The 24,757-nt window shown below is 43.3% G+C and overlaps 4 protein-coding genes and 4 non-coding genes across 22 annotated transcripts in view; 2 read left to right on the forward strand and 6 right to left on the reverse strand.

Annotated features, from left to right (window-relative positions):
* MAP2K1 (mitogen-activated protein kinase kinase 1) overlaps window positions 1–2,723 on the forward strand; it is a 74,965-nt gene extending 72,242 nt beyond the window's left edge. For both annotated transcript variants that reach the window (XM_005893283.3, XM_005893284.3), the window contains exons 9-11: window positions 543–604; window positions 1,004–1,049; window positions 1,689–2,723. In XM_005893283.3, coding sequence (XP_005893345.1) covers window positions 543–604; window positions 1,004–1,049; window positions 1,689–1,802 — 222 coding nt within the window. In that variant the 3' untranslated portion in view covers window positions 1,803–2,723. The remainder of the gene's footprint in view (window positions 1–542; window positions 605–1,003; window positions 1,050–1,688) is intronic.
* SNAPC5 (small nuclear RNA activating complex polypeptide 5) overlaps window positions 1–8,831 on the reverse strand; it is a 29,182-nt gene extending 20,351 nt beyond the window's left edge. For 7 of the 10 annotated variants that reach the window (XR_011465553.1, XR_011465552.1, XR_011465551.1 and 4 more), the window contains exons 1-3: window positions 7,553–8,831; window positions 6,265–6,354; window positions 5,359–5,495 (exon numbers count right to left, since the gene is read on the reverse strand). Coding sequence is in view for 5 of the 10 variants with exons in the window: in XM_070377317.1 (XP_070233418.1) it covers window positions 5,376–5,495; window positions 6,265–6,354; window positions 7,553–7,642 (300 nt within the window). In the remaining 5 variants the exon portion in view is untranslated. Of the gene's footprint in view, window positions 1–4,342; window positions 5,496–6,264; window positions 6,355–7,552 lie in introns of those variants that run through there. The other 3 variants (XR_011465554.1, XM_070377316.1, XM_005893285.2) reach the window with 3 other exon arrangements.
* A 133-nt stretch (window positions 8,832–8,964) lies between these two features.
* Window positions 8,965–13,729, reverse strand: RPL4 (ribosomal protein L4). Its single transcript, XM_005893286.2, has 10 exons — window positions 13,588–13,729; window positions 12,044–12,215; window positions 11,746–11,852; window positions 11,279–11,417; window positions 10,814–10,938; window positions 10,416–10,545; window positions 10,004–10,160; window positions 9,603–9,686; window positions 9,372–9,492; window positions 8,965–9,289 (listed from the first exon to the last, which is right to left on the reverse strand). The coding sequence occupies exons 1-10, from the start codon at window positions 13,588–13,590 to the stop codon at window positions 9,059–9,061; spliced, it is 1,269 nt and encodes a 422-aa protein (XP_005893348.1). The 5' UTR covers window positions 13,591–13,729; the 3' UTR covers window positions 8,965–9,058.
* Window positions 10,287–10,356, reverse strand: LOC138989609 (small nucleolar RNA SNORD18). Its single transcript, XR_011465868.1, has one exon. It is a non-coding gene; the product is annotated as a small nucleolar RNA SNORD18 (small nucleolar RNA).
* On the reverse strand, window positions 11,024–11,094 carry LOC138989611 (small nucleolar RNA SNORD18). The gene has a single exon (XR_011465869.1). It is a non-coding gene; the product is annotated as a small nucleolar RNA SNORD18 (small nucleolar RNA).
* LOC138989613 (small nucleolar RNA SNORD16) lies at window positions 11,479–11,576 on the reverse strand. Its single transcript, XR_011465871.1, has one exon. It is a non-coding gene; the product is annotated as a small nucleolar RNA SNORD16 (small nucleolar RNA).
* LOC138989612 (small nucleolar RNA SNORD18) lies at window positions 11,926–11,996 on the reverse strand. The gene has a single exon (XR_011465870.1). It is a non-coding gene; the product is annotated as a small nucleolar RNA SNORD18 (small nucleolar RNA).
* A 177-nt stretch (window positions 13,730–13,906) lies between the features above and the next one.
* ZWILCH (zwilch kinetochore protein) overlaps window positions 13,907–24,757 on the forward strand; it is a 45,266-nt gene continuing 34,415 nt past the window's right edge. For 3 of the 5 annotated variants that reach the window (XM_070377319.1, XM_070377318.1, XM_005893288.2), the window contains exons 1-3: window positions 13,907–14,181; window positions 18,617–18,668; window positions 22,630–22,725. In XM_070377319.1, coding sequence (XP_070233420.1) covers window positions 14,024–14,181; window positions 18,617–18,668; window positions 22,630–22,725 — 306 coding nt within the window. In that variant the 5' untranslated portion in view covers window positions 13,907–14,023. Of the gene's footprint in view, window positions 14,182–14,201; window positions 14,392–18,616; window positions 18,669–22,629; window positions 22,726–24,757 lie in introns of those variants that run through there. The other 2 variants (XM_070377322.1, XM_070377320.1) reach the window with 2 other exon arrangements.

Here is a 24,757-nt window from a genome sequence, read left to right on the forward strand (position 1 = left end):
GTTGTATTTATATCAGGAAAGTCATCCTTTCCTGCTGGGACCCAGCATTCTTCCAGACCCAGCTCTCTGCCAGTTAATATTTTACTAACCTTTCTGCACTCCTTCAGCGCTCAGAAGGGGTAAACATTTCATGGTCAGCCTTCTGTGATACCCACAGGTGCTGTCAGGCTGGGCTGTGCTGGTGGTTTGCACATCCTCCTCGCTGCTGCTCCTAGTAGTTACTGGCTGTTTCCCTGCCATACTCCCAGATGTACGGTGGTGGAGCCTCAGAGCTAAAAAGGGTCAGCTGAGGCTCAGAGAGGAAATGATTTATTCAGCCACTCACTTTTAGTCAGGTTTAGACTGGTGAGTAGTCAGAACACTGACCTGGCCCCAGTTCTGCCTGGTTTGAGACTGACCGCTCCAACAGGGTAAGCAGTAGCCAGGCCTCTCAGCTCTGCCTTTCCTGGACTGGGTAAGGGCGGCACTGCCCAGAGGTGGGAGTGGAGGAGGGAGAGGTGGGTAGAGCAGGACACTTCTTAGGTCTTTGCGTGTACTTGCAGCCTCCTCCAAAACTGCCCAGTGGAGTATTCAGTCTGGAATTTCAAGATTTTGTGAATAAATGGTAAGTCACCTCCTCGTTCTCTGAAAGTACTCTGGTTTTGTCAGGCTCCCCATCCCTCTTGGGGAGCACAGCTTTGCCTTTCACCCTTTAGCTGCTGCCCTTCTTCCAGAGCACTAGGACTCGGGTGACATGTCTGACTGTAGCAGGGGGCAGAACAGCTGCTGCGCTCAACACCTGCTGTAAAGGGACTGCCCTATTGCCCTTTGGCCTTAATTTAATTCAGCAAGTGTTTATTAACCTACTGTGGGCATGACACTCTGCTAAGAACAGGAAGGTGGGTAAGGCTTAGGCACTCTTCCTTAGAGCCCGTGGGTGTGGGGAGGACAGGCATGCACACATTAAGTAATCTGAGTTAGAACCAGCAGCAGCAACAGCTCACACTGTCTTTCTTCCTTTAAGCTTAATAAAAAACCCCGCAGAGAGAGCAGATTTGAAGCAACTCATGGTAAGTGGTTTATTTCAAGTCCTTACACTGTCGTTTGCTGCGTTTCATTTGCTGTCCTGTCGGTCACCCGTCCAGTGTTTGCTGAGCCCACACCCTACTCTGCCTTGACTGCTGTGGCCCAGCTGATCTAGGGCCTGCAGGACCCCAGACACATCTCCTCGGTCTTCCCATCAGTTTAATGGAAAAGCAGGGATAACCCTGCAGCCAGAGGGGATCCAGGGAAAGAAAGGGCCAGCTCGCCCCACAGGGGGACAGGGCCTTTCTGCAGTATTGACTGGCTTATTTTGTATTCAGCACCCTCACCAAGTAACTGTCTCCTGTGTGGTAGCAGAGGAGTGGGAATCCTCTAAGTGTCGGCACTCACGTGCTGTGTAGACCTGGTCACTGTAACATGCGCTTTCTAGTCCATCAATTCTCTTGGTCCTTCAACAGCTGCAAGGCAGAGCTGCTGTCTCCATTTCACGGAGAGCAGGCTCAGGGAAGGGGTAAGACCAGCAGAGCCGGAGCTCTAGGCAGGCAGTTGGACTAGGGTAGGCTCCCGGAGCTCCTTCCAAAAGCAGCACAGCCTCCAGACCCAGGACTCTTAAATTTTCTTTCTTGGCTTTTAAGCACACTTTCTGTCCATTTCCTCACACACAGGTTCATGCTTTTATCAAGAGATCTGATGCTGAGGAAGTGGATTTTGCAGGTTGGCTCTGCTCCACCATCGGCCTTAACCAGCCCAGCACACCCACCCATGCGGCTGGCATCTAAGTGGTTGGGAAGCAGCAGTCCCTGCCCAGGGGCATGCAATGTTGCTTCCGGGCAGCCTTCCCATGCCTGTCTCTGTTCAGACGTGCATTTCACCTATGACAAAGGATGAAGAACACAGCATGTGCCAAAATTCTATTTGTGTCATTTTCAATATTATCATCTTTACTCTTATTACTATTGTTATTCCCCTAAGTGGATTGGCTTTGTGCTTGGGGCTATTTTTGTGTATATTGATGATGAAGACATGTGCAATGTAGAATTACAGTGAAACTCTGGTGACTGTGCGTAGTCATTCTTACTGAAAACTGCACTGCTTTCCCACACCATGAACTGGCTGGTCACCTCTATTTTCGGGATTCTTTGACACTTGGTGGTACTTCATTCTTGCCAGGCATACCTTCTAACTGAGTAGGAAGGAGCCTTGTAAGATCCTTCACAGGCAGTGCATGTGAAGCATGCTTTGCTGCTATAAAAATGAGCATCAGAAAGTGTGTATCATGTTATTTTATTATGTTCTTGCTTTTGGTGTAGAATTCAGCAAATTTTCATCAAAATCTAGCCAGAGCCCTTCACTGCCATGATAGCTGGGGCTTCACCAGTCTGTCTACTGTGATGATTTGTAGACTTCTGGTTGTATTTCTGTATTTATTTTTAAATCTACCGTGTGGATATTTAGTGCTATGTCTCTTTAAGTTTGGATTAGTGTTTCTAAAATGGTGGAGTTACTCTGAATGTTACAAATGGATCAAGGCATTAAAATAAATGAGATCTACCTTTCACCAAGTACTGATGCTATTGTAAACAACAGTGTGTATAGTGCCTAACAACTGTATGAAAATCCTTTTACCATTTTAATCCAGATGTTTAACAAGCCTAATCTCTTACTCTAATAAATATACTATCAAATTCAAAGGATGAAAACAGTTTCTGCTTTTGTGGTGGCATTTTCAGTGTCTGCAGTGGATAAATCATCAAATGATTTAGCAGCCAGGCATTAATGAGAGGGGAAACGCAAAGACAGGAAGGAGGCTGCAAGGTGGAAATACCACACTAAGGACAAGTTCAGTGCTTTGAACCAGTGTGGCTTCCTGGAATTCTAATCTTTGGACTTTGTCCAGTTCTTCTCAGCAAGCACCCTTATCGTCCAGCCACCTTTCCTGTGGGCCTGTGAACAGATCCCATTGATTTCTTCCATCTCTTCATCCGAGAGGAAAGCAGGAGAGGGGGCAGGACTGGCGCAGCTGGCACTGGGGCCTCTACCAGGGCTGCACCGCGCTGCTTACTCCACTGAGCGATGGCTCCCCGCTCAGTGGGTACACCTGACACAGGTTCCTGCAGAGGAGAAGGGTGCCTGGACTGACTTCCGTGCCTGTGGGCTGGCAGTGAAACTGCAAAAAACCCACAAAGCATGTCCTAACTGGTCACCTTTCTTTCTTTGAAAAGTAACTTTTGAGATTTAGGTCATATATATGAGGCTGCCTAGTCAGCGCCTCTTCCCTCATTTGAGAGAGCAGGTGATAGAAAACCAAAATAAATAAATAAATATGTTTAAACACTTATTTCATTTTCAAATTAAAAACAGTAAATCTCCTAAGTAGGTAGTTCCATTGCAGATCTACGAGAGCCTGAGATACAGCCAGGATTTTAAATACTGGTCAATACTATAGCTACAAGGCTGCCTCAGCCAATCATTTTTCCCCCAAGAGGCTAACATCTGTTCTATAAGTCAACAGTCTAACTCACATGTTTTCAACATACAAACATTCAGATGAGGTTTAAAAGCCACACCCTCCTCGCACCCAGGGTCTTTTCCTAACAGAGAGGATGTCACCACCTCTGAGAATGTCTCACTGAAGTGTGTAAACTAAGGAGTGGTGTGACCTGGAGTCTAAAACCTGGATGTGAACACTTTCAGGCTCTGTGTCTTTTGAGTGCTGTTTTAAATCTGTATTCACATCCAAAGGTACTTCACTTTGACAGTCAAAAAGATTTCTTCCTAGTAATTTTCACTAAGAATGATCTCATTCTCAAGAATGATGGTGCCTACATCGCTCATGCTATATTTTTAGAGCTCCCCAGGCCAAACTCCTTTTTCAAACTCCCTTACTGAGAGATATAATACTTGGATATTTTAATTTTTTGGCTATGGCTTTCGCAATCTTCCCCAGCCAGGGGCTGAACCAGGGTCTCAGCAGTGAAAGCACGGGAATCCGCATCACTGGCCCGCCAGGGAATTACCAATAGTTGGATTTTAAGTGATGCCTCATCAGCATCTCAGGAGGACACCTGAAACTGCTAGAGCACGTGTGAGTGCTCTCGTTTCACAGACACGCGAGCGAGGACCCCCAAAAAGGTGAAACACAGGCAGCCAACCGGTCATCAAGCTGGAATTCATACCCAACTTTTCCAACTCTTAAAAACCCATGCTTGTGTCTTACATTAGACCCCAAAATGTATACCTCGATGCTTTTTGTTGCAAAATGAGATTCACACTGTGTTTTCCAAGAAACATGCTCATTTAAGCTTCTGGCTACTTCATGTAAGAGTAGCTCAACATAACTTTAATGAAACATTGATTAACAAATAAGGCCATGCTCTCTCCTGGAACAGTTATGTAAGAAGCTGTGCTTGAGGAGGTTGTGTTTTGTTTGGCTTTTCTATTTCTGGGCAGGGCAAATTACTTTTATAAAATCAAGCAACTACATATTTGTATATTCACTGGAAAAGGGACAATATGCAAAAATGAGTGTCAGCTTAACATATGAAGTGTCTCTCATTCTGTTAACTGTCAGTTTTGTATTACAAAATCCAATCTCCCAAGCCTCGTGATCCTTCTTCAATGGCACAATTCCTAAGTCTAGAAATGGGTTTAAACCATGCTACTGTATCGTTCACCCCAGAGGAACTGATCCTTTGGTCTGTTGTTGTCTGCAAAGCAGCAAACCGCATGACAGCTATTTATGTGTGACTTATTTCTAAGCACATTTTTACCATAATGATGTCTCAACCGAGGTGCGATGGCAGCCACCCACGGCATGTTAGCAGTCAGTTTACGACGTCACTGAGAGGTGGCAGCAGCTGTACTCTCAAGAGGCCCTCTGCCCTCCTCTTTGTCATCTCTCTCCCAGACTGTAGCCTCGCTCTGCTCACAAGGGTTCAGTGGCACGCAAACAGTGTTTAATTGGTTTTCTTAATAGAGGCATTGTTGGCTGCAAGGCTGGCTTGTATTTAAACTCTGCCCTTTTTGCAGATGCCAGACCTTCTCAATAGCATTTCAGAGGAAGTTTTTTGTTTAGAACACAATTATTTAATCTGACCAGCCTATAAACACAGCACCACCCGTACTGCTCAATGCTGAAACACTGCATCTCTGCTTTTCTATATGTCACCAACTTTTGTTAAAGCACTCTGAAACCTGAGTTATTGATGGAACTATTTTTACAACTACACATTCTCCTAAAGTTCTTGCTTCCTTTTAAAGCAGGCTATAGGGCCCATGAGAATTCTTTGAAGAGAGAAAGTCTCTGAGACTTAGAAATTAACTTGCGTGACTAACCCGGGCTCTTCTCCCCTTCAGGAATCTTCCTCCTCCTCTTCCTCCTCCTCCTCCTCTTCTTGCACATGGCTCCTTGTGCTCAACTCCAGTGCAGTTTGGTTGATTGATGCTTCATTGTCTACATGCACCAACATCTGCTTTAGTCAAGGACATTATGGATTAGTAGGAAGAACATTAGCCTGAAAAGAAGTTCTTAATGTTTTATAATAAAATCTCAATTGTATATTCAATCCCAATACTATCACTAAGAAGTGTGGCCACTTTCCTATTTCTCCAAATTCTACCCTGACCCCCTCCCCGCAACCTCCACTGCCAAAATGAGAGCACAGTAAATGCCCTAGATTTGATAGATTACCTGATTTACACACATGGTTCTTACATAAGAATTATATACTGTCTTAGATGTGCTGCTTTTAAATGGTTTAAATGCTTAACACACAGCTGGGAGAACGTTCAAATATGGTTTATCTAGAAGATGATTTTCCTGAGGGCACTTGGTCAGAGGATATAAGGAGGACTAGAACTCTAGTTCTAGGCTTTGTGGTTGAAGCTACAGTCTATTATCAAATCCTAAGCTTACTTATTCACAGAGCAGCAGGAATTTTGACATACTCCTGCAAAGATCTTCACACTCTCCCCAGTTCACTGGAGTGACTAGAGAGAATGGACGAGTAGGAAGGTGGAAGCGATACCATAGTACAGCCAACCAAAGTGTACCCAGCTGGTAGATGTTCCCTGTTTAAGAGAGTAATATACACTAGGCAGTTAATTAAACCAGAAGGTTCTTATTAGCACTCCCCAGAGTTCTTTGGGCTTGATAAGGTAATCTACAATTTCTGATCCCTCAGCAGCCTAAGAGCAGAATGGACTGCATTCTCCCCCCAGGCCCACACGGATTAAGCTTACATCATGTGATGGTTCCGGTGCAGGCTGAGAAGGCAGCATCTCACCTTCTCTTCTAGAACTAATCATCGACTGGAGGGCCAGCTCTTCAACCTAGAAAGAGTGGAGGACACTTTCTTTACTCTGTCACCGGGCTACTGATGTGGGTGAAATGTACTGAGCATGCTCGGAGTAGGCATCAGAACTGAAAACAATGTAACCTCTGTGAAGCTCTAGAGGGAAGGGATGGGGCTCCTCAAGCCTTCTGGGCCTCTAAAGGAAACAGCATAGAAAGCTTCCTGCCTCTTTCTCCTAGGGTGAACAAGTGTTCCAGCTGAGGCGAGACTTCCACTCGCCCAGACCTAGCAGCTCAGGGGAGGAAAACACAAGCATGCCCTCATTACCCCGTAATGAGATAGCAAAGGCAGGAAGAATGGAAAATGGCAGCGTTTCCTAGCCATCGTTGGCACGCACAGATTAGACGTGTGCAGGCACTGCCTGTGTCCTGAGGGAAAGCACGCTATTTTCATAGGTCTCAGTTTACAAAGGGCCTTCATAACCCGAAAGTGCCCAGCAGGGATTAGGAGGAACATCTCACTAAACGGGGTTTCCTCCGCACAGGTCTGGGAAATGGCTCTGGTGGGTTTCAATCTAAATTCAACAAAGCAGCTGCGTCGGTAACAGATCCGGGGAGAAAAGCTACCGTGAACTATTTGGCTTGGTCAAAAAGTTCGTTCATCTTACATCTTACGTTCATCGTTCATCTGTAGCATCTTACAGAAAACCCCGAAGGAACTTTTTGGCAAACCCAGTACTGCGGTAGGGTCTCTTCTGGCAGGGCCTTGCTGTCCTCTTTTCCACAATGGAACATCCGCGAGTGGGCTGCCTTTGTGAGACCAGAGCTGTATCGAGCGACCATACGAGGTAGTAAAGAGAGGCTAGTAAATGCTGCAGGGGCTCGGGAGGGGAGGCAGGGGCCGTCTAGGCGAGCTTCGGAAGATCGCCTTTCCTCAGCGCGTGGTGCGGGCCGCCCACGTTTACGGGGCTGTAGTGGTCCGGTGGGGGTAGCAGTGTATTCGCCACACTCAGATGAATGAGCCTCAGCCTAAACCTACAGGATCAATATTCTTAGAGGGGTGGACCCATAATCTCAAATCCAGCCCCCCTCGATGCCTGTCTACGCCCCCAGGTCCGGGCGCGACGGCCAGGTGAGGAAAAGCTAATCGGCCGCAGACGCCTGGGCTCCACGTAGAGCCCCGCGGCCTGGGGCGCGGGAACAACTGAATGGAGAAATGGGGGGGCGCGGGGTCACCTTGAGCCGGTTCAGCTGGTCGTGAAGAGCCGCTTTCAAGCGGAGCAGTGTCTCCTCCTCCTTGCGCAGCTCCTGCAGCCGGCTCAACATCTCCACCCTTCACGCCCGCCGGGTCGCTCGATGATGACGCCACCTCCGCGCTACCGGAAGGGGAAAAGCGGACTGGGAGGGGCTGGCGGCACGCCTCTTCCTACCGGCGCCTGCGCTCGTTTCCCCTTCGTGGACGTAAACTCCTGTATACCCAAACTTGGTTGTAAATCTAAAACCTCCAACTCCGGGGATGAGAACTCCCTGAAGGAAAGGGTGTTGGCGATGTAAAGGACCTGGGGATACAAATGGTCGGATACCGAGTATCAAGTAATTCAGCTGAACAGTGCTGTTCTTTCATCGGTGGAGGCTACTTTAGCTCCTCCAAACTTCAGTCACCAGCAAACAGGACATCAGTACAAGAGCCCTACTGAGTTGAAGGCTCAGGCAGGCGGAGATTCCTGGTTACAGGAAAGGGGTTTCCAAGTAGGACTGTGCAAATTAGAGGGCAAGAAAGTTAACTAGTGCTTTTTTATGCTAAGGAACAGAGATCCTTTGACCTATAAATTGGAGAATAGACTGCCAACAGGGCAAAACGAGATGCAAAACAAGACCCTGAGTAGGGAAGCACAGGTCACTTCCAAGGTGTTAAGACCGCGACCCGAGTTAAAAGCTTTGGAAAAACGTTTGGGTACATCCATCCTCTGCAAAAAGTATACTAAACCTGAAATACACAAGTGACTGTGGAAAAAAAACCACTTGGCACTTTTTATACCAAAAGTGAAGTTGCTCAGTCTTGTCCAACTCTCTGCAACCCCATGGACTGTAGACCACCAGGCTCCTCCATCCATGGAATTTTCTAGGCAAGAGTGGCTTGCCATTTCCTTCTCCAGGGGATCTTCCCAACCCAGGAATTGAACCCGGGTCTCCTGCATTGCAGGCAGATGCTTTACTGTCTGAGCCACCAGGGAATCCCTTTTTATACCAAAGGGTCCAAATATTAAAACGTTGCCAAGCATCTCTTTCACCAATTGTATCACAGAAGACTATTAACACTTCTGAAAGGAAAATCAATTTCTTACTGCTATTCTTTAAAAAATGTTCTCTGAATCTGCCCTCTTGTGGTTATGGAAAATGTCAAATCTTTATGGAACATGGCCCATTTTCCAAAGTGGTTTTGGGGGGAAGCTAAATAATGATTTTCTGTGTATTTCTGAGAGAAGTCTTAAAAATGGATTTTATACCTGAACTTACGGAACATCTCACTTCTCATTCACCTTGGATTTATACTAAACCCAAGGCTTAAAGTCTGGTATTATACTATACCAGACTTAAATCGAAATTATCAGTTAAAAAAACCCCACAACTCACACACCACATCCAAGTCATGTTTCTCATTGCCTCTTTGTTCAAACCTTTCTTTATTCAAAATCAGCTGTCCCAAATGATTCGGCATTTATGGAATAAACAAATTTAAGTTTATGCAGCAGCCTTCTTTTCCTCTGAGGTGGGTTTCTTTTCTGTGGGCTTCTTTTCAGCTGCTGGTTTCTTGGTCCCTGCAGCCTTTTTTCCCACCACAGGCTTCTTCAGCTTCTTATCGCCAACAGCCTTCTTTTCTTTGTTTCCCACCACAGGCTTCTTGCCCTGAACCCCTTTCTGATCTGATTTGGCTTCTAGTGCTGCTGCTGCCTTATCCATGCGGATTTTGTGCTGCAACAAATTAGGAAAAAAATCTAAGAATCAAATCTTTCTAAAAATCAACAGGTCCAGCAAAACCCGAATTATTGCTTACATTCCTGGCCTGTCGAAGAATGGTGTTCCTGCGCATGGTCTTTGCATATGGATTAAGCTTCAACATGATTCTCAGGTTTTTCAGTGGATTCTTCTTCAGGACTCTGCGATGAATCTTCTTGCTATAAAAAAGCAAATACTCTATTATTAATAGTTTATACATTATCCATATTTCTGAAATAACTGATAGTGTGAAGCTGAACAAGAATTACTGTGAATATCAAAACTTTACCGTGGTGCTCGGAGTGCTCTTTGGATTTCTGGGCTTTTCAAGATTCTGCTAAGGTCTGTATTGAGCATCTTGTGCATAGGGAGGCTGAAAGAAAAAACATTTAACAGAGGCTTAATTCCTATTTCTTAACAAAAGATTAATCATTTAAGCTCTACAGAACCCAATCAGAATTTCCACTATACTATCCCTTCCCCAGAATCTATTTCCACATATCGCATCTGTATACAAGGAGGAAATGGCAACACAATACATTATTTAAAAAACATGCAAATCCATTTTGAACAATATCCACAGCATATATGTGGTGAAGTCCTTGCTGTCTCAAGTGCCAAGAGTAAGACACGACTTTGTGACTGAACAACAGCATAAACATCTATGTCCAGCATACAAATTATACTCACTTGTAGTTACTCTTGAGGGAGGCTGCTTTACGCCAAGTGCCATACAGCTCATCTAACTTTCGGAAAGCACTTTCAGTCCAAATGCAGAAACGTCCCACGTGACCACCAGGAGCAAGTTTCAAAATGTTCAGCTTGCTTACATTAAGCAGAGTAATTCCTTTGTAAAGGAAAAAGGAGAATCAGGGATCCTGTATTTCAGTAAGTGAAATGCAGATCATCTTTATAGCACCTAAGAAGTATTTTAATCATGAATGTAAACATCAATGGTATACTTATTCAGCCACGAATCAGAAGTTCCACAAAATCATGTGTTTCAGAAACACGGACCATAAAGTGGAATCTCATCATAATAAAAGCTGGGTAAGCTTGCATAACACAGGTAATTAAAACATGTAAGCATTACAATTATTACCAGGGATGTTTCTGAAGGCCTTGATGATACCATTGTCCTCATTATAGATGATGCAGGGTCCCCTGCGCTGGATACGGCGACGGTTTCTCATCTTGCCTTTGCCAGCTCTCATTCGCTGAGAGGCATAGACCTAACGAAGTAAAGTTTGGTATTCTGATTGAGATTTGATCCCTGTATTCAATCTTCGTAGTTTAAAAAACTTCAGTTTTACAGATGAGGAAATTGGAGGCACAAATGACTTGCCTAAATTTAACATAGCAATGAGCTTCCAAACTCAGGGAATATGGTTCCAGAGTCCTTGCTCTCATATCCACTAAGGTTTACTTATACTGTCTTTCAGTAACCTTTTGAAATGTAAAATCTGGCAACAAACTTGTGTGAAGAACCACAAAACCCACCTTTTTGATATCATTCCAGGCCTTAAGTTTCTTCAGAAGCAACACAGCCTCCTTGGTCTTCTTGTAGCCTTCAACTTTATCTTCCACCACCAAAGGAAGTTCAGGAACTTCCTCTATACGATGACCTGACAAAGCCAATTAACACCGACCTGGTTACCCTGCACCTTTGAAAAATTTAATCAAACCCACAAATCAAAGTGGCACATTTGCCAAATCAGAACTACCACAAAGATCATGTGTTTCAGAAACACGGACCAATGAGTGGAATCTCATCACTTCGAAAAACGATGTAAAATTACCTCATTACATAGTATTCACTGAGTTGTTAGACTGAGGTGGTTATAACTAGCATTTAGTAGAGGGAAATGCAGTCAGACACTCTAGGATGGAGAGAATTCACACAGGCTATCAGGTTCAGATGTAAGAAAGGTTTACAGGATTCCTAGACAATAAAGTATCACAAACCTTTAGACATGACCAGCGCCGGTAAGGCTGAGGCAGCCAGTGCAGAGCAGATGGCGTATCGCTTCTGCGTCGTATTCACTCTGCGGTGCCAACGTCGCCAGGTCTTAGTTGGCGCAAACATGCGGCCCCCACGACACATCTATTTTCCCAGTTAAGAATCACATTTCTCCAAGTTTAGCAACTACAAACAGGTTGTGCCTTGCTCAGTAAAATTTTCGTCACCCTTCTGCACCAGCCTACTGACAGCAGGCAACTGTCGCTGGGAACAGAGTCGGACGCAAATTACGACATCATGGCAAGGAAGCCTGCGCTGCAGCCCACCTCCCAACAGCAAACCTACCCGAGGAGTGTTCCATCTGGACACCAGCATCTTGAGCACGAACATTTTCAAATCACTAAAATGAATAAGCCAGGTTCAGTCTGCCAAATGCCACAGCTGACAGTCTAGGTGGTGCAACAAAGGATACATTTCCAAAAGCGCCCTGACCGGAACGGTGAGTCCCGCCACCTCGAACCCTGGGAATTCGAGCCACAGCTCTGCCGGTACCCCAAGACTCAGCACTGGTTTGATGACCTGAAATTGTTCAGAAACACAAGCTTTAGCTCCTTAACACATCATTCTGTGACTACTGCGTACAGCAGCAAACAGCATCAGAACATCCAGGGAAATCATGTTGTTCAGAAACACGGACCAATGGAGTGGGATTTCATCACTGCTGTGAAGTACCCTTAAAAAGTCAACCCAGGAAACAGCTAAATCCATACCTGCTAATTCACTGACAGCATAGGGCTGTCTGTTGTTTTTGCGCAAGTTGGTGTGAACAAAGTTAACAATATCGGGTCGAATGGGAGCCTTGAACACAGCAGGCAAAGTGACATTTTTGCCAGAGGACTCCCCCTTTTCGGAGTACACTGATATCAGTGGACGAGCACACGCCTGAAAAAAAAAATCAAAAATATTTATATTGAGAAACATCATCAAAAGCACTCAAGCACCAACAAAAGCATTAAAGGCTCATTTACAGAAAGGTCTAGAATTTGATGAGGTAGATATTGCTTAAGCCAAAAACAAAGGCTAAGTTATCAACACACCATCAGGTCTATTATCAGTAAGTATTTGAAAAATACCTAAATTTCTCAAGTTCTGCCACAGAATTTCCATCATTTTCAAAGAGATTGCTTTATTATTAAACTTTCAAATCGGGCCTTAAAGAGCAAGATAATAAAAACCATAGTGCAAGGTTTGAAAATGCAGTTTAATGTCATCATCCAAACTCTCTCAGCCCAAATGTGACCAGATCTTATCTACCAGGGCTCCACTTCAAACATCCATCCTTCCCTGTCATCCCATTCCAAACACATCTTCCAAATCTTACTACTAAAAAACAGCCTTGTTCTTGCTCAATTTTCTCCAGAAACTTACCCCCTGAAAGTAAAAGGTCCTAAGCATGACCTACAGAACCTGCTCAACCTCGCTGCCCACAGACCACACTCTTTTCCAGATTCTCAGGCCTACACTCAGGGCCATCCCTCTCCTTCCTCAGATTTAACAAGTATTCTACCTAAACATACCCTTCCTCACCTAGCCTCCTTCAGGTGTCTCTAATCACGGCTTATAAAGTCCAATTACCGCCTCCTCTCCAATTCCCTCGACAACAGTACCATCCAACATTACAATGCATCTTGAGAACCCAATTACAAACAAAGAAGCAAAATAGTGCTGTTTCCATATTGTGTTCACTGAACTACACAAGGCACATGGTGCTTTTACAAACGTTATTTATGCAGAAGCTACAAAACAATTAAAATCTAATGCAAGATCAGAATGCTTTCAGAGGCAATTGCTAAGATAAGCACACAATAATAAGAAATGTGAAATAAAACTTTTTTAACAAAATCTCTCTTAAAACTTTCTCACTAAATAGGGTATGGAGACACAAGACCCCAAATTGACTCACCTAGCCTTAGTCTAACGCTCTGAGAATCTTCAGAGCGGAAGTCTTCAGCGGAACCCATACTTTCTAAGATCCAAGAGAAGCTAGAATCTCAAAGGTCCCTCTGGCTCCAAGAACTATCTGGGGTTCCTCCGTGTTATTCCAGACGCGCCCGGCGCCGGCCCGCACACGTTGCCTCTAAGATGGCTGCCGTAGAGCATTACTACCCACGTCCCAGCCACAAACACACGCCTTTGGTCCCCATCTCCTTCTCCTTGCTCCCCCTCCTGAAGACTTCATGCTCTGAACACCCAAGCCCATTCCTGCCAAGCCCCGAAAATAGAAGCAGGTCCACCGGAGAAGAGTTCTGCTCACCATGGCGGGGAGAGGAGAAGGCCACGCTCCTCTCAACCCGGCGGCTCCCACAGGAAAAGGAAGTGCCTAGCACTCCCACCCCATATGTAACCTTCAGCTCGTCCCCCAGCCTGCCCCGCCTCAGAACCAACTCAAGGACATAAAATATCTCTCCACCACGTTAAAACAATAAAAATAGCATATTATTTCTTCATATATGTCAAATTACGGTATTTATTGACTTCCAAAGCTAAAAAGGGCTCTTAGAACCCAGGGACTCCTTTTCGCGGAGTAATCCATGAGAGGCCGTGGCCAACTCTCGCGAGACGAGCGTCTTTTCCCCTCAACCAGTATAATTTATTGTAACTTTTTCTTACGGAAAGGGGAAACTATTGGAACCAGAGAAACCGCTCTGTGCTATAAAACAATAGTTTAACTGTAGAATGGAGCCTGTTGGATGGGGGTAAAAGTAGTCCCGGCAAGGAAGTCACGACCCCGTACGTCAGCGCCCGGCGCGCATTTCAGCTTGGCGGTTTCGGGTCTTCAGTCAAACTGGGGCGCGATGTGGTCGGGGGCTAACCGAGCTGCTGAGGAATTTTACGCTGGTCTTCTGCAGTGAGTTGTAGCCCCTAGTTTTGGCTTGGCTTTGGCCACAGCACTTCTCCCCTGGGGTATCTCGATCCCCGCCCCAAGCCTCTTGCCGCAGCCTTGGGGATTAGCGCCTTCCCACTTTCCACCGGCGCGAATTTGTAAATTGAGTCCGCTTTCCCGGGATCTGGGAGCAGCAGAGAGGCCGGTTTTCTGCCCCATTGTGAGGTCGGCCCGGTAGGCCCTCTTGCTTATAGTCTCGTATAGAAGAAAACGTGTGCTTTGTCGCCGGCGGTGGATGGTGACGAATTTTACGAGAGGTGTATTATTCAATCTGATAATGCACACACAACTTGTGATATGTTAGAGGCATCGAACAGGTTACAGGAAACTAGATGTTGATATCGTTCGCCTTGCTGGTGTGAAACGTGTTTTATAGTTTATTCAAGATAATTTTTTGAGCAACAGTTATAGCGATAACGTGATGGTGTGTCTGCTCTTCAAGACACTTGTTTTACAGTACCCTAGGACTTCGTTTTATTCGTATAGTGAAAGTGAAGTCGCTCAGTCGTGTCCGAGTCTTTGCGACCCTATGGACTGTAGCCCACCAGGCTACCCCATCCATGGAATATTCTAGGCAAGAATATTGGAATGGGTTGTCATTTCCTACTCTAGGGCATCTTCCCGACCCAGGGATCCAACCCGGCTCTCCCGAGTTGCAGGCAGACTCTACCATCTGAGCCAACAGGGAATCCTCATATAGTGAAGTACTAGTAATAAAGTGGATTCCATCCAGGTCTGTATCCGACACAAAAATCTAATCCAGTAGTTCTCAAACTTGAGCGTGAATCAGAATCACCTGGCAAGTTGCCAAAACAGATTGCCGGGCCCACTTCCAGAATTTTTGATTTAGTGGGCCTGGGTGGAGTGGGATGAGATGGTTAGATAGCATCTCCGACTCAGTGGACATGAATCTGAGCAAACTCTGGGAGATGTGAAGGACAGGACAGGGACCTGTGTGCTTTAGTCCATGGTGTCACAGAGATACAAGACTGAGGGACTGAACAACAGCAGGTTCTGGGTAGGGCTAAAGAGTGTCCCTTTCTAATCAGTTTCAGGTGAAGCAGATACTGCTGGCCTGACATCACACTTTGATAACCAACTGCTGTAATCAAACCCCTTTTTCTAAATATCATACTTTTTCATTATTTGTCTTCATTGCTTTTTATCCTGCTTATAAAAGTGGTAATGCTTATCAGTTTTTTCAACATTGTAGAAAGATCACTAGCTTCTTTTTTAGCATTTATTTATATTTGTTTATTTGGCTGCGCCAAATCTTAGTTGCAGCCCCTGAGATCTTCATTGCCACGTGTGGGATCTTTAGTTGCGGCTTGTGGGATCTAGTTCCCTGACCGGTTTGAAACCAGGCACCCCCTGCAGTGGGATCTGGGAGTCTTAGCCACTGGATCACCAGGGCGGTCCCTCACTAGCTTTTTCTTTTAAGGCAATGGCAACCCACTCCAGTACTTTTGCCTGGAGAATCCCATGGACAGAGGAGCCTGGTAGGCTGTAGTCCATGAGGTCACTAAGAGTGGGAGGCAACTGAGCGACTTCACTTTCACTTTTCACTTTCATGCATTGGAGGAGGAAATGGCAACCCACTCCAGTATTCTTGCCTGGAGAATCCCAGGGACGGGGGAGCCTGGTGGGCTGCCGTCTATGGGGTCGCACAGAGTCGGACACGACTGAAGCGACTTAGTAGCAGCAGCAGCAACAATATGTTGGATAGCTTTCAGTATGACAGCCTGTCGATCTGTTTTTAATGGCTCTATAATATTTCATTGTTTGGCTATTTTATGTTTATTTAACCAGTCCCTTGTTGATAAATTTTATTTAGACTCTTTGGTAATTCTTTCATAAGTGTTAGTATTTCTCTCCACTTTGAAGCATCAATTGTCTGTGTGTCTTCTCTTCAGTCTCTCATATTACTTGTGTAGCCACCTGCCTACTGGAAATTTCCAAATGAGACCTCAAACTCATTATCTGCGAAACTGAATCCATCTGTTCCCTGCAGTGTGACAGTTTCCTGAATTCTGTCTCTGAGTTAAGAGTTCCAAGTCCAAGACTGTCATTTGGTTCTATTTTCCGCCACCTCCATCCCATCTAGTCAGTCACCAGCTGCCTTTGTTTTCCCTCCATCCTGACTGCTTTGTTTACCATCATCACTTTTTTAAGTACTACAAGTTATTCAGTTATTTTCTGGCCTCCAAGTTTATCTCTCCACATCAGGAGGTCAGGGAGATTTTCTCATTTAAAATCTTGTAGTGAGCTCCTCTTAGCTTTCAGGATACAGATTAAGCCCTCTAGCAAAGTCCCTTCCTGTGTGCCACCACAGCATCCTGCATCCCCTCTTTGAGGCTCATCACCCTGTATTGCAGTTGTTGGCTGCAGTCAAGACTGTGAGCCAGGAACTATGCATTTGTTTTATATCTTAGACATTTAGTAAGAATTGTTGACTTAAAAAATGCACAACCTAGAATTACTGTTATTCAGGGGCCTTACTGAGTAGTATAGCCTGGCAGTCAGCTTCAGATAGCTCTAAAGAACTGTTCCTAAAAGGTAAGGGAGGAGCCAGAATACATAAGAGTTTTGCTGGGGGAAATAACAAACAAAAATGTAGTTGAACATCAAAAGTTGACTACTAATCCCAAGAACAGACATCTCAAGTTAATGATTATAGTGCTTTTCCACTTTGGGGAAGGTGTGGGAGTCTGGGCTCATTGAAATTACTCCTTTGGTGTGTATGTTAACTGTCTAGTCCTGAATTCTCCTCAGGGTGCACCAAGGTAGCTGCAGTGGCTGATGGCAGGCAGTATTGGTGGTGTATCAGAAAGACAGGCAACACTTTTTTGTTCACAGAGTGCCTGCCCATAAAACACATACTGGTGAAATGATTATTGAATGATGGTTAAATGATCCTTGAGTTACGCATGCATAGAGATAAACTTTTCTCAGGGACTTACCATGGTGGTCCAGTGGTTAAGAATCCACCTTGCAATGCAGGGGACATAGATTCAATCCCTGGTGGGGGAACTATGATCCCACATGTCTCTCGAGCCGCACACCTACTGAGCCCACGCACTCCAGACCCAGAGAGTCACAACTAGAGAGCCCACATGACCCAGTGAAAAATCTCATGTGACTCAACAAAGATCCTGTGTGCTGCAACTAAGACCTGATACAGCCAAATAAATAAATATAGGGGGGAAAGTCACAGCCTTGTCCAAAATGGCCACAGTGAATCAGTCACAGGCCTCATTTTTATTTTGATGAGTTACAGAGTGAATCAAATAATGGCATCCTGAAACTATTCTGTGGGTTCCTTTAGGACTCTAAAGATTCTTTTCTCTTAGAATGTAGATCAAGCTGATGTGCATTTTTAGTATCTTTATAGTTTACATGCTTTGGGATCAACTTTTTTAATATATGTAATTTTACATATTTATTTTTGGCTGTGCTGGGTCTTCGTTGCTGCTGGGGTTTTTCTCTAGATACAGTGAGCAGGACTTCTCTGGTTGCGTGCGAAGGCTTCTCGCTGTGGTGACTTCTCTTGCTGCAGAGCACAGGCTCTAGGGCGCGTGCGCTTCAGTAGTGTCAGTTCCTGGGCTCTAGAGCCCAGGTTCAATGGCTGTAGTGCATGGGCTTAGTTGTCCCAAAGCATGTGTGATCTTCCCAGATCAGAGATTGAATCCACGTCCCCTGCATTTGCAGGTGGATTCTTTACCACTGAGCCACCAGGGAAGCCCTAGGATCAACTTTCTTCAATAAAATGATAATTAGGATGTATCTTAACATTTTGTGCTTCCATTTTTAAAATGTTTTAGCGTTATCCAGTTTACTAATTTTTTGGTGTCAACTCATGAAAACAGGGAGGATAGCAATAGAAACTCAAGGCCTGGGACCCTTAAATAACTTCTCTATAATAACCCACTGATTTCAGTTATTTTTGCTTCCCAAAAGTCATGTCGTAAATTACATTTTAATAGTAATTGGTACTGTGTTTTAAAAGTTATACGAATAGAGATGGGTGACCTAATTTCCTGCTGCCTCTGAGAAGCAGTTGTACCCAGTTTGGGGCAGCTCTCTATCCTTTTTCTCTGGCTGTACTTAAGGACATGTGGGATCTTAGTTCTCCAACCAGGGATCAAACCTGTGCCCCCTGCATTGAAAGGACATAGTTTTAACCGCTGGACCGCCAGGGAAGTCCCAAGGGGCAGCTGTCTATTAATCTTTACCACATCTCTTTTCTTATTAACCTAACGCTATTTTTCTGCTTCTCTTTTCCCAACTGTGCCTTAGTGCTGTCATGAGTATTCTGAATTTTTAATTTCTCTCAATAACTCCAGAGTTTAAATGACAAAATACTGTAGCTTTATTTTTCACATGTGTTTCTGCATTTTAGGGAATTTGATGAAAATAAAAAAGGAATCCGTAAAGACCCATTTATCTATGAGGTATGAACAATTTATTTGGTTTTTAAACAAGTCAGTCATCCTAAAATTGTTTTTAAAAGTTGAGTTTATCAAAGTTAATTTACATACATTAAATTTCACCCTTTTAGAGTACAGTTCTATGAATTTTTACAAATGTATTTAGTTGTATTACCACCTCCGTAATCAAGAACATTCCTATAATCTCAAAAAATCTCATGTTCCTTTATATTCAACCCTTTCCCCCGTTCCCTGGCAACTACTGATCTGTTTTACATCTGTTTTTTTGTGTGGCCTTTTCCGAATGTCATATAAATAAAGCCATATGGTTTATACCTTTTCTGTCTGGCTTTTCTCAATAAGTATAATGCATTTGTTTTCTGTTTTTTTTTTTTTCCAATGGCCATGCCACATGGCATGTGGGATCTTAGTTCCCCAACCAGGAACTGAACCTTCACCCCTTGCATTAGAAGTGCAGACTTTTAGCTGCTGGAGTCCTGAGTATAATGCATTTGTGATTTGACTGTGTTGTTGTGTGTATCAGTAGTTCATCCCTTTTTATTGTTGAGTAATAGTCCATTGTATGAATGCAGTTTGGTTATCCATTAACCATTCAGACTGGATTGTTTCTAGTTTTTAATAGTTTTGAATAAAGCTGCTATAAACATTCGTGAATTAAGCATCTAACATGCCAGTGTTCCATAGGTAAAACTTCCCATAGAACTTAATCCTCTAAAACAGTTAACAAACTAAAATAAATTATGTCTAAAAGACTAGCTGAGGATATCATTTATGACATCAGTGTCATAAATGATAGGGTTAATATCCATGTATATGAAATATATGAAAAGCTCTTAAAACCAATAAGGAATAAAGATAATCATAATAGATGAATAGGTAGAGGATAAAAATAAGTGTTGGAGAAGACTGTTGAGTCCCTTGGACTGCAAGGAGATCAAACCTGTTAATCCTAAAGGAAATCAGTCCTAAATATTCATTGGAAGGATTGATGTTGAAGCTGAAAGTCCAGTACTTTGGCCACATAATGCAAAGAGCCGTCTCACTGGAAAAAAACCCTGATGCTGGAAAAGACTGAGGGCAGGAGGAGAAGGTTGGGTGGCATCACTGACTCAATGGACATGAGTTTGAACAAACTCCAGGAGATAGTGAAGGACAGGGAAGCCTGGCGTGCTGCAGTCCATGGGGTTGCAAAGAGTCCGTTGGACACAACTTAGTGACTGAACAACAACATTTCAATCCACAACAGTATTCGATCAAGAATGAAGTAGATATGAGGCTCCCCTGGTAGGTAGTTCAGTGGTTGAAAATCCATCTGCCAGTGTAGGGATCACGGGTTTGATTCCTGACCTGAGAAGATCATACATGCCCTGGAGCAGTTAGACCTGCAGGCCACAACTGCTGAGCCCGAGCCTCCTAGAGCCTGTGCTCTGCACTGGGAGAAGCCACTGCAGTGAGAAGCCCACGCGCAGCACTGAAGACCTAGTGCAGCCAAAAATTATTAAACCAAAAGAGTTCAGTAGATCAGAGTAACAAAGCATCCTTTGCTCTCTGTACTTGGTGTCTAAATGCTTCAATTTCCAAACTAAGAAATTAAATAGGTTTGAGTAATGAGATAATTGTCAATAATAAGCATATTAGCGGCTGTTCACCATCATTAGTGATCAAATAAATGAAATTTATAAAATAACAAGATAGTATTTTTTGCTAGTTGAAATGGTAAAAAGAATGTAAATAGTGTGTTGACGTAAAATGAGAATGTGAATATGTGAATATGACATTTGAAAGGCAATTTGACAGTATCAATGTGGTTTTAGATACTCATCTTAAGAAATTAATTAAAGGGGAAGTTCCCTGTTGGTCCAGTGGTTAAGACTCCGAGCTCCCACTGCAGGGGGCATGGGTTCATCCCTGGTTGGAGGAGCTCCACATGTTGTGGGGTGCCGAGGAGGTAGTAATTAAAGAATATTCCTTATCAGTTGTTTATTATAGCATATAATTTGAAAATGCACAAATGTTGAATAATACAGAATTAATTATGTGATGGTAGCTCCATGGTACTAGACAGCCTAAAAAAGTTTAATGGCATGGAAAGAAGTTCATGATATAAAACTGTTAGAATATTCTATTTATTTAGTAAGCAAAAATCTATTGCATTATCAAAATAATATATTTCTATTTAAGTAGGTTTATTTATATGTCTGGGAAAAGATTAGGCAAAATATACACCAATAAGACTAATAATAGTAGTGACTACTCTGGCTATGCGGGTCAAGAAGCCATAGTTAGAACAAGACATGGAACAACTGACTGGTTCAGAATTGGGAAAGGGGTACATTAAGACTGTATCCTGTCACCCTGCTTGTTTAACTTCTATGCAGAGTACATCATGCGAGATGACAGGCTGGATGAAATCACAAGCTGGGATCAAGATTGCTGAGAGAAATATCAGCAACCTCAGATGTGCAGATGATACCACTCTAATGCCTGAAAACAGAGGAACTAAAGAACCTCTTGATGACAGTGAAGAGGAGAGTGGAAAAGCTGGCTTGAAGCTCAACATTCAAAAATCTAAGGGACTTCCCTGGCCGTCAGTGCTCCCAATGCATGGGAGCTGGGTTCAATCCCTGGTCAGGGAACTAGGTCCCACATGCCATAACTAAAGGTCAAAGATCCTGCATGCCACAACCAAGACCCGGCACAGCCAAAAAATAAAAAGTCTGAGATGATGTCATCCGGTCCCATCACTTCATGTTAAGTAGAAGGGGGAAAAGTGGAAGCAGTGACAGATTTTATTTTTGGGGGTTACAAAATCACCAAGGACTGTGACTCTAGCCATGAAATTAAAAGATGCTTGCTCCTTGGAAGGAAAGCTATGACAAACCTAGACAGTGTATTAAAAAGCAGACATGTCACTTTGCTGACAAAGATCCACATAGTCAAACTTACGAATTTTCCAGTAGTCATGTATGGATATGAGAGTTGGACCATAAAGAAGACTTGAGCGCCAAAAAATTGATGCTTCAAACTGTGCTGAAGAAGACTCTTGGGCTACAAGGAGATCAAGCCTCAAGAAAAAGGACCTCAACCTTGAATATTCATTGGAAAGACTGTTGCTGAAGCTAAAGTTCCAGTACTTTGGCCACCTGATGTGAAGGGCTGACTCGCTGGGAAAGATTGAAGGCAAAAGGAGAAGGGAGCAGCAGAGGATGAGATGGTTGGATAGCATCATCAACCTAGTGGACATGAATTTGAGCAAACTCTGGGAGATCATGGAGGACAGAGGAGCCTGGTGTGCTGCAGTTTGTGGGGTGGCAAAGAGTTGGGCACAACTCAGGGACTGAACAACAACTCTGGTTAGTAGAATATAGATGAGTTTTATCTGTTAGCTATCTGTTTTCAAACTTTTCTACAATAAATGTTTATTGTAATTGGAATGAAGAAATACACAGTACCTATAAAGTGAAAAAGTTCTAAATTTCATGGAACAATCAAAAAATAATGTTTAGTAAAGAGCTGATTTTATGGTTCCTAACAGTAAATCCAGGATGATTAGGGGAAGAGGATGTCAGTGTGATCCTAATTAAAAGGCCTTACAAGGCAGGGTGCTCTCTAGGTGGGCCTTGAAGCATACAGATACAAAATATAAGAGCTAGATTTTGTTGTTGTTTTGACCACTCTAGGCTTGCAAGGATCTTAGTTCTCCAACCTGGGATTGAACCTATGCCCTCTGCAGTGAAAGCTTGGAGTCCTAACCACTGGACTTCTAGGGAATTCCCCAGCTAGATTTTCTCAACATGAAAAACAACATGGGCAAAGAAGAAATGAAATTGTATTTTTAAAACATTAGTCTTGTTCACATTCTCTTTTTCAGTTACTTGCATAGAACTGGTGTTTATGTGTTTAAATATTTGTACATATATATGTGTATCTATAACATTGCTGGACCTTAATATGTTTTTAATAGGCTGATATTCAAGTGCAGTTGATCAGCAAAGGCCAACCAAACCCTTTGAAAAATATTCTACATGAAAATGAAACCATATTTATTGTGGAAAAAGTGGTAAGTAGTGCTTGGGCTTTGTGGCTAATTCTTAACAGCCAGGTTTGGTTTCTGAGGGATAATCTCAAATGTACACATTTTCATGTCAGTGTATTAGTGTGGATTCTAACATCTTTTAGTGATAAGTAGAGTGCTGTCCAATAGATAATGTGAACCACATATGTATTTAAAAGCTTTCTAGTAGCCTCAAAACAAAAAGGTGAAATTAAATTTCATACTGCAAAATTTACTTTTTCTTTTGTTTAGTTGTGTGAATTTTAACACACTTATACAGTCTGGTAGTCATCACCATAATCAGAACACAAAACGGCTCCATCACCCCGAAAACTCCCTTGTGCTATCCCTTTACAGTCATTCCTTCTCCCTCACTGTAGCGTGGTCTTTTTAAGAGTGTCATGAATGGAATCATACAAAAGTGTATAAACTTTTGAGTCTGGCGTCTCTCAGTGTAATAATGCCTTTGAGACTCATTCAAGTTGTATGGGAGAAGGCAATGGCACCCCACTCCAGTACTCTTGCCTGGAAATCCCATGGACAGAGGAGCCTGGTGGGCTGCAGTCCATGGGGTCGATAGGAGTCGGACAAGACTGAGCGACTTCACTTTCATTTTTCACTTTCATGCATTGGAGGAGGAAATGGCAACCCACTCCAGTGTTCTTGCCTGGAGAACCCCAGGGACAGGGGAGCCTGGTGGGCTGCCGTCTATGGGGTCGCACAGAGTCGGACACGACTGAAGTGACTTAGCAGCAAGTTGTATGTGTTTAGTGGTTCTTTTAGTTGCTGATCCATCCCTGATCCAGAGAGCTAAATAAACAAGTAATATGATCATTTTTGTACAAAGTCCTATGTGAGCACAAGTTTTCTTTACTGTAAATAGCTAGGAATAGGATTGCCAGGTCTGAAATTATGTTTATAGTTTTTTTTTAATCTAATGTTAAACATTTCAATAATTAATGTAAAACTAAAAATGAGATTTTAAGCTCTTTTTTTCCATACTGCATCTTCAAAATTTGATATGGATTTAACACTTAAGTCTCAATTTGGTCTGGCCACATTTCAGGTGTTCAAAAGCCACATGTGACTGGTGGGTGGCTACTGTTAGACACAGCATAAGTCACTCTGACTCATGAATTTCTACTTTACTTTTCTCTTGTTAAATCTAACAAGAGGGACCTTCTTATTTTTTTCATCACTTTATAATTACATCCTTACACCTTTGTGTTTTAAATAGGGGAACCATTCTGGCCGAGCAGTAGCAGTGGTTTTGGTTGAGTGCTGATAATGCTGTCATTTTACAGTTACTTTGGGGCCAGGACCCATTCTTTGGGTCTGTCGTTTCTTGAAGTAGATAGAAACAGGATACAACAGGGGAAAGTGGACATTCCTTTAGAAGGAATGCCTCTGTTTGCTTTAGGACCTGCATGCTGTCTGGATGGGGATTGGGATGCATGAACAGAGAGCACTCTGTTTTACATACTACACGAAAACTCCTTTCTGAGGAGGGGACTGCTTTATTTGTTTTGTATTAGTGATGCTTATCTATGGTGGACAGATGCTTGGAAAATAATTATAAGTGAATTATGTGGCTGAATTTAGACTTATGAGAGAAAAATGTGTAGAGCAAAAGCTGAAAGATGAAAATGAGTTTCTAGGGAGAGGTAGAGGAACAGAGGAATTTGTGGAAATTGGTTGAGATACTAGTGAGAAAACAGCTTGGAGTTGTGAGGACTTACCTGGAGTTCAGTGAGGTCCTGGCATTCTTGGATGGAAAACAATTAAAATGGCCTTCATTTCTGCAAAGGTCAATAGAGCTTACAGCATGAGTTTTAGATGGATAATACTGAAAAGTAGAATGGAAGGGAAAATGACATTTCTTGGATACTTCTAGGAACTATTTGGAAACACAGGCCTAGAAGGGAATAAAATCTAGAATCTGGCAGAAGAAATTCAAAGTTGAGGATACATCTAGGTCAGATAACTATTAAGTATTCACTGCTAGAAGACCTTAGTGGACAAGAACTTGAGTTTTGAA

The sequence above is a fragment of the Bos mutus genome, chromosome 10 (assembly GCF_027580195.1).
Source record: "Bos mutus isolate GX-2022 chromosome 10, NWIPB_WYAK_1.1, whole genome shotgun sequence".
NCBI classification, from domain to species: Eukaryota; Metazoa; Chordata; class Mammalia; order Artiodactyla; family Bovidae; genus Bos; species Bos mutus.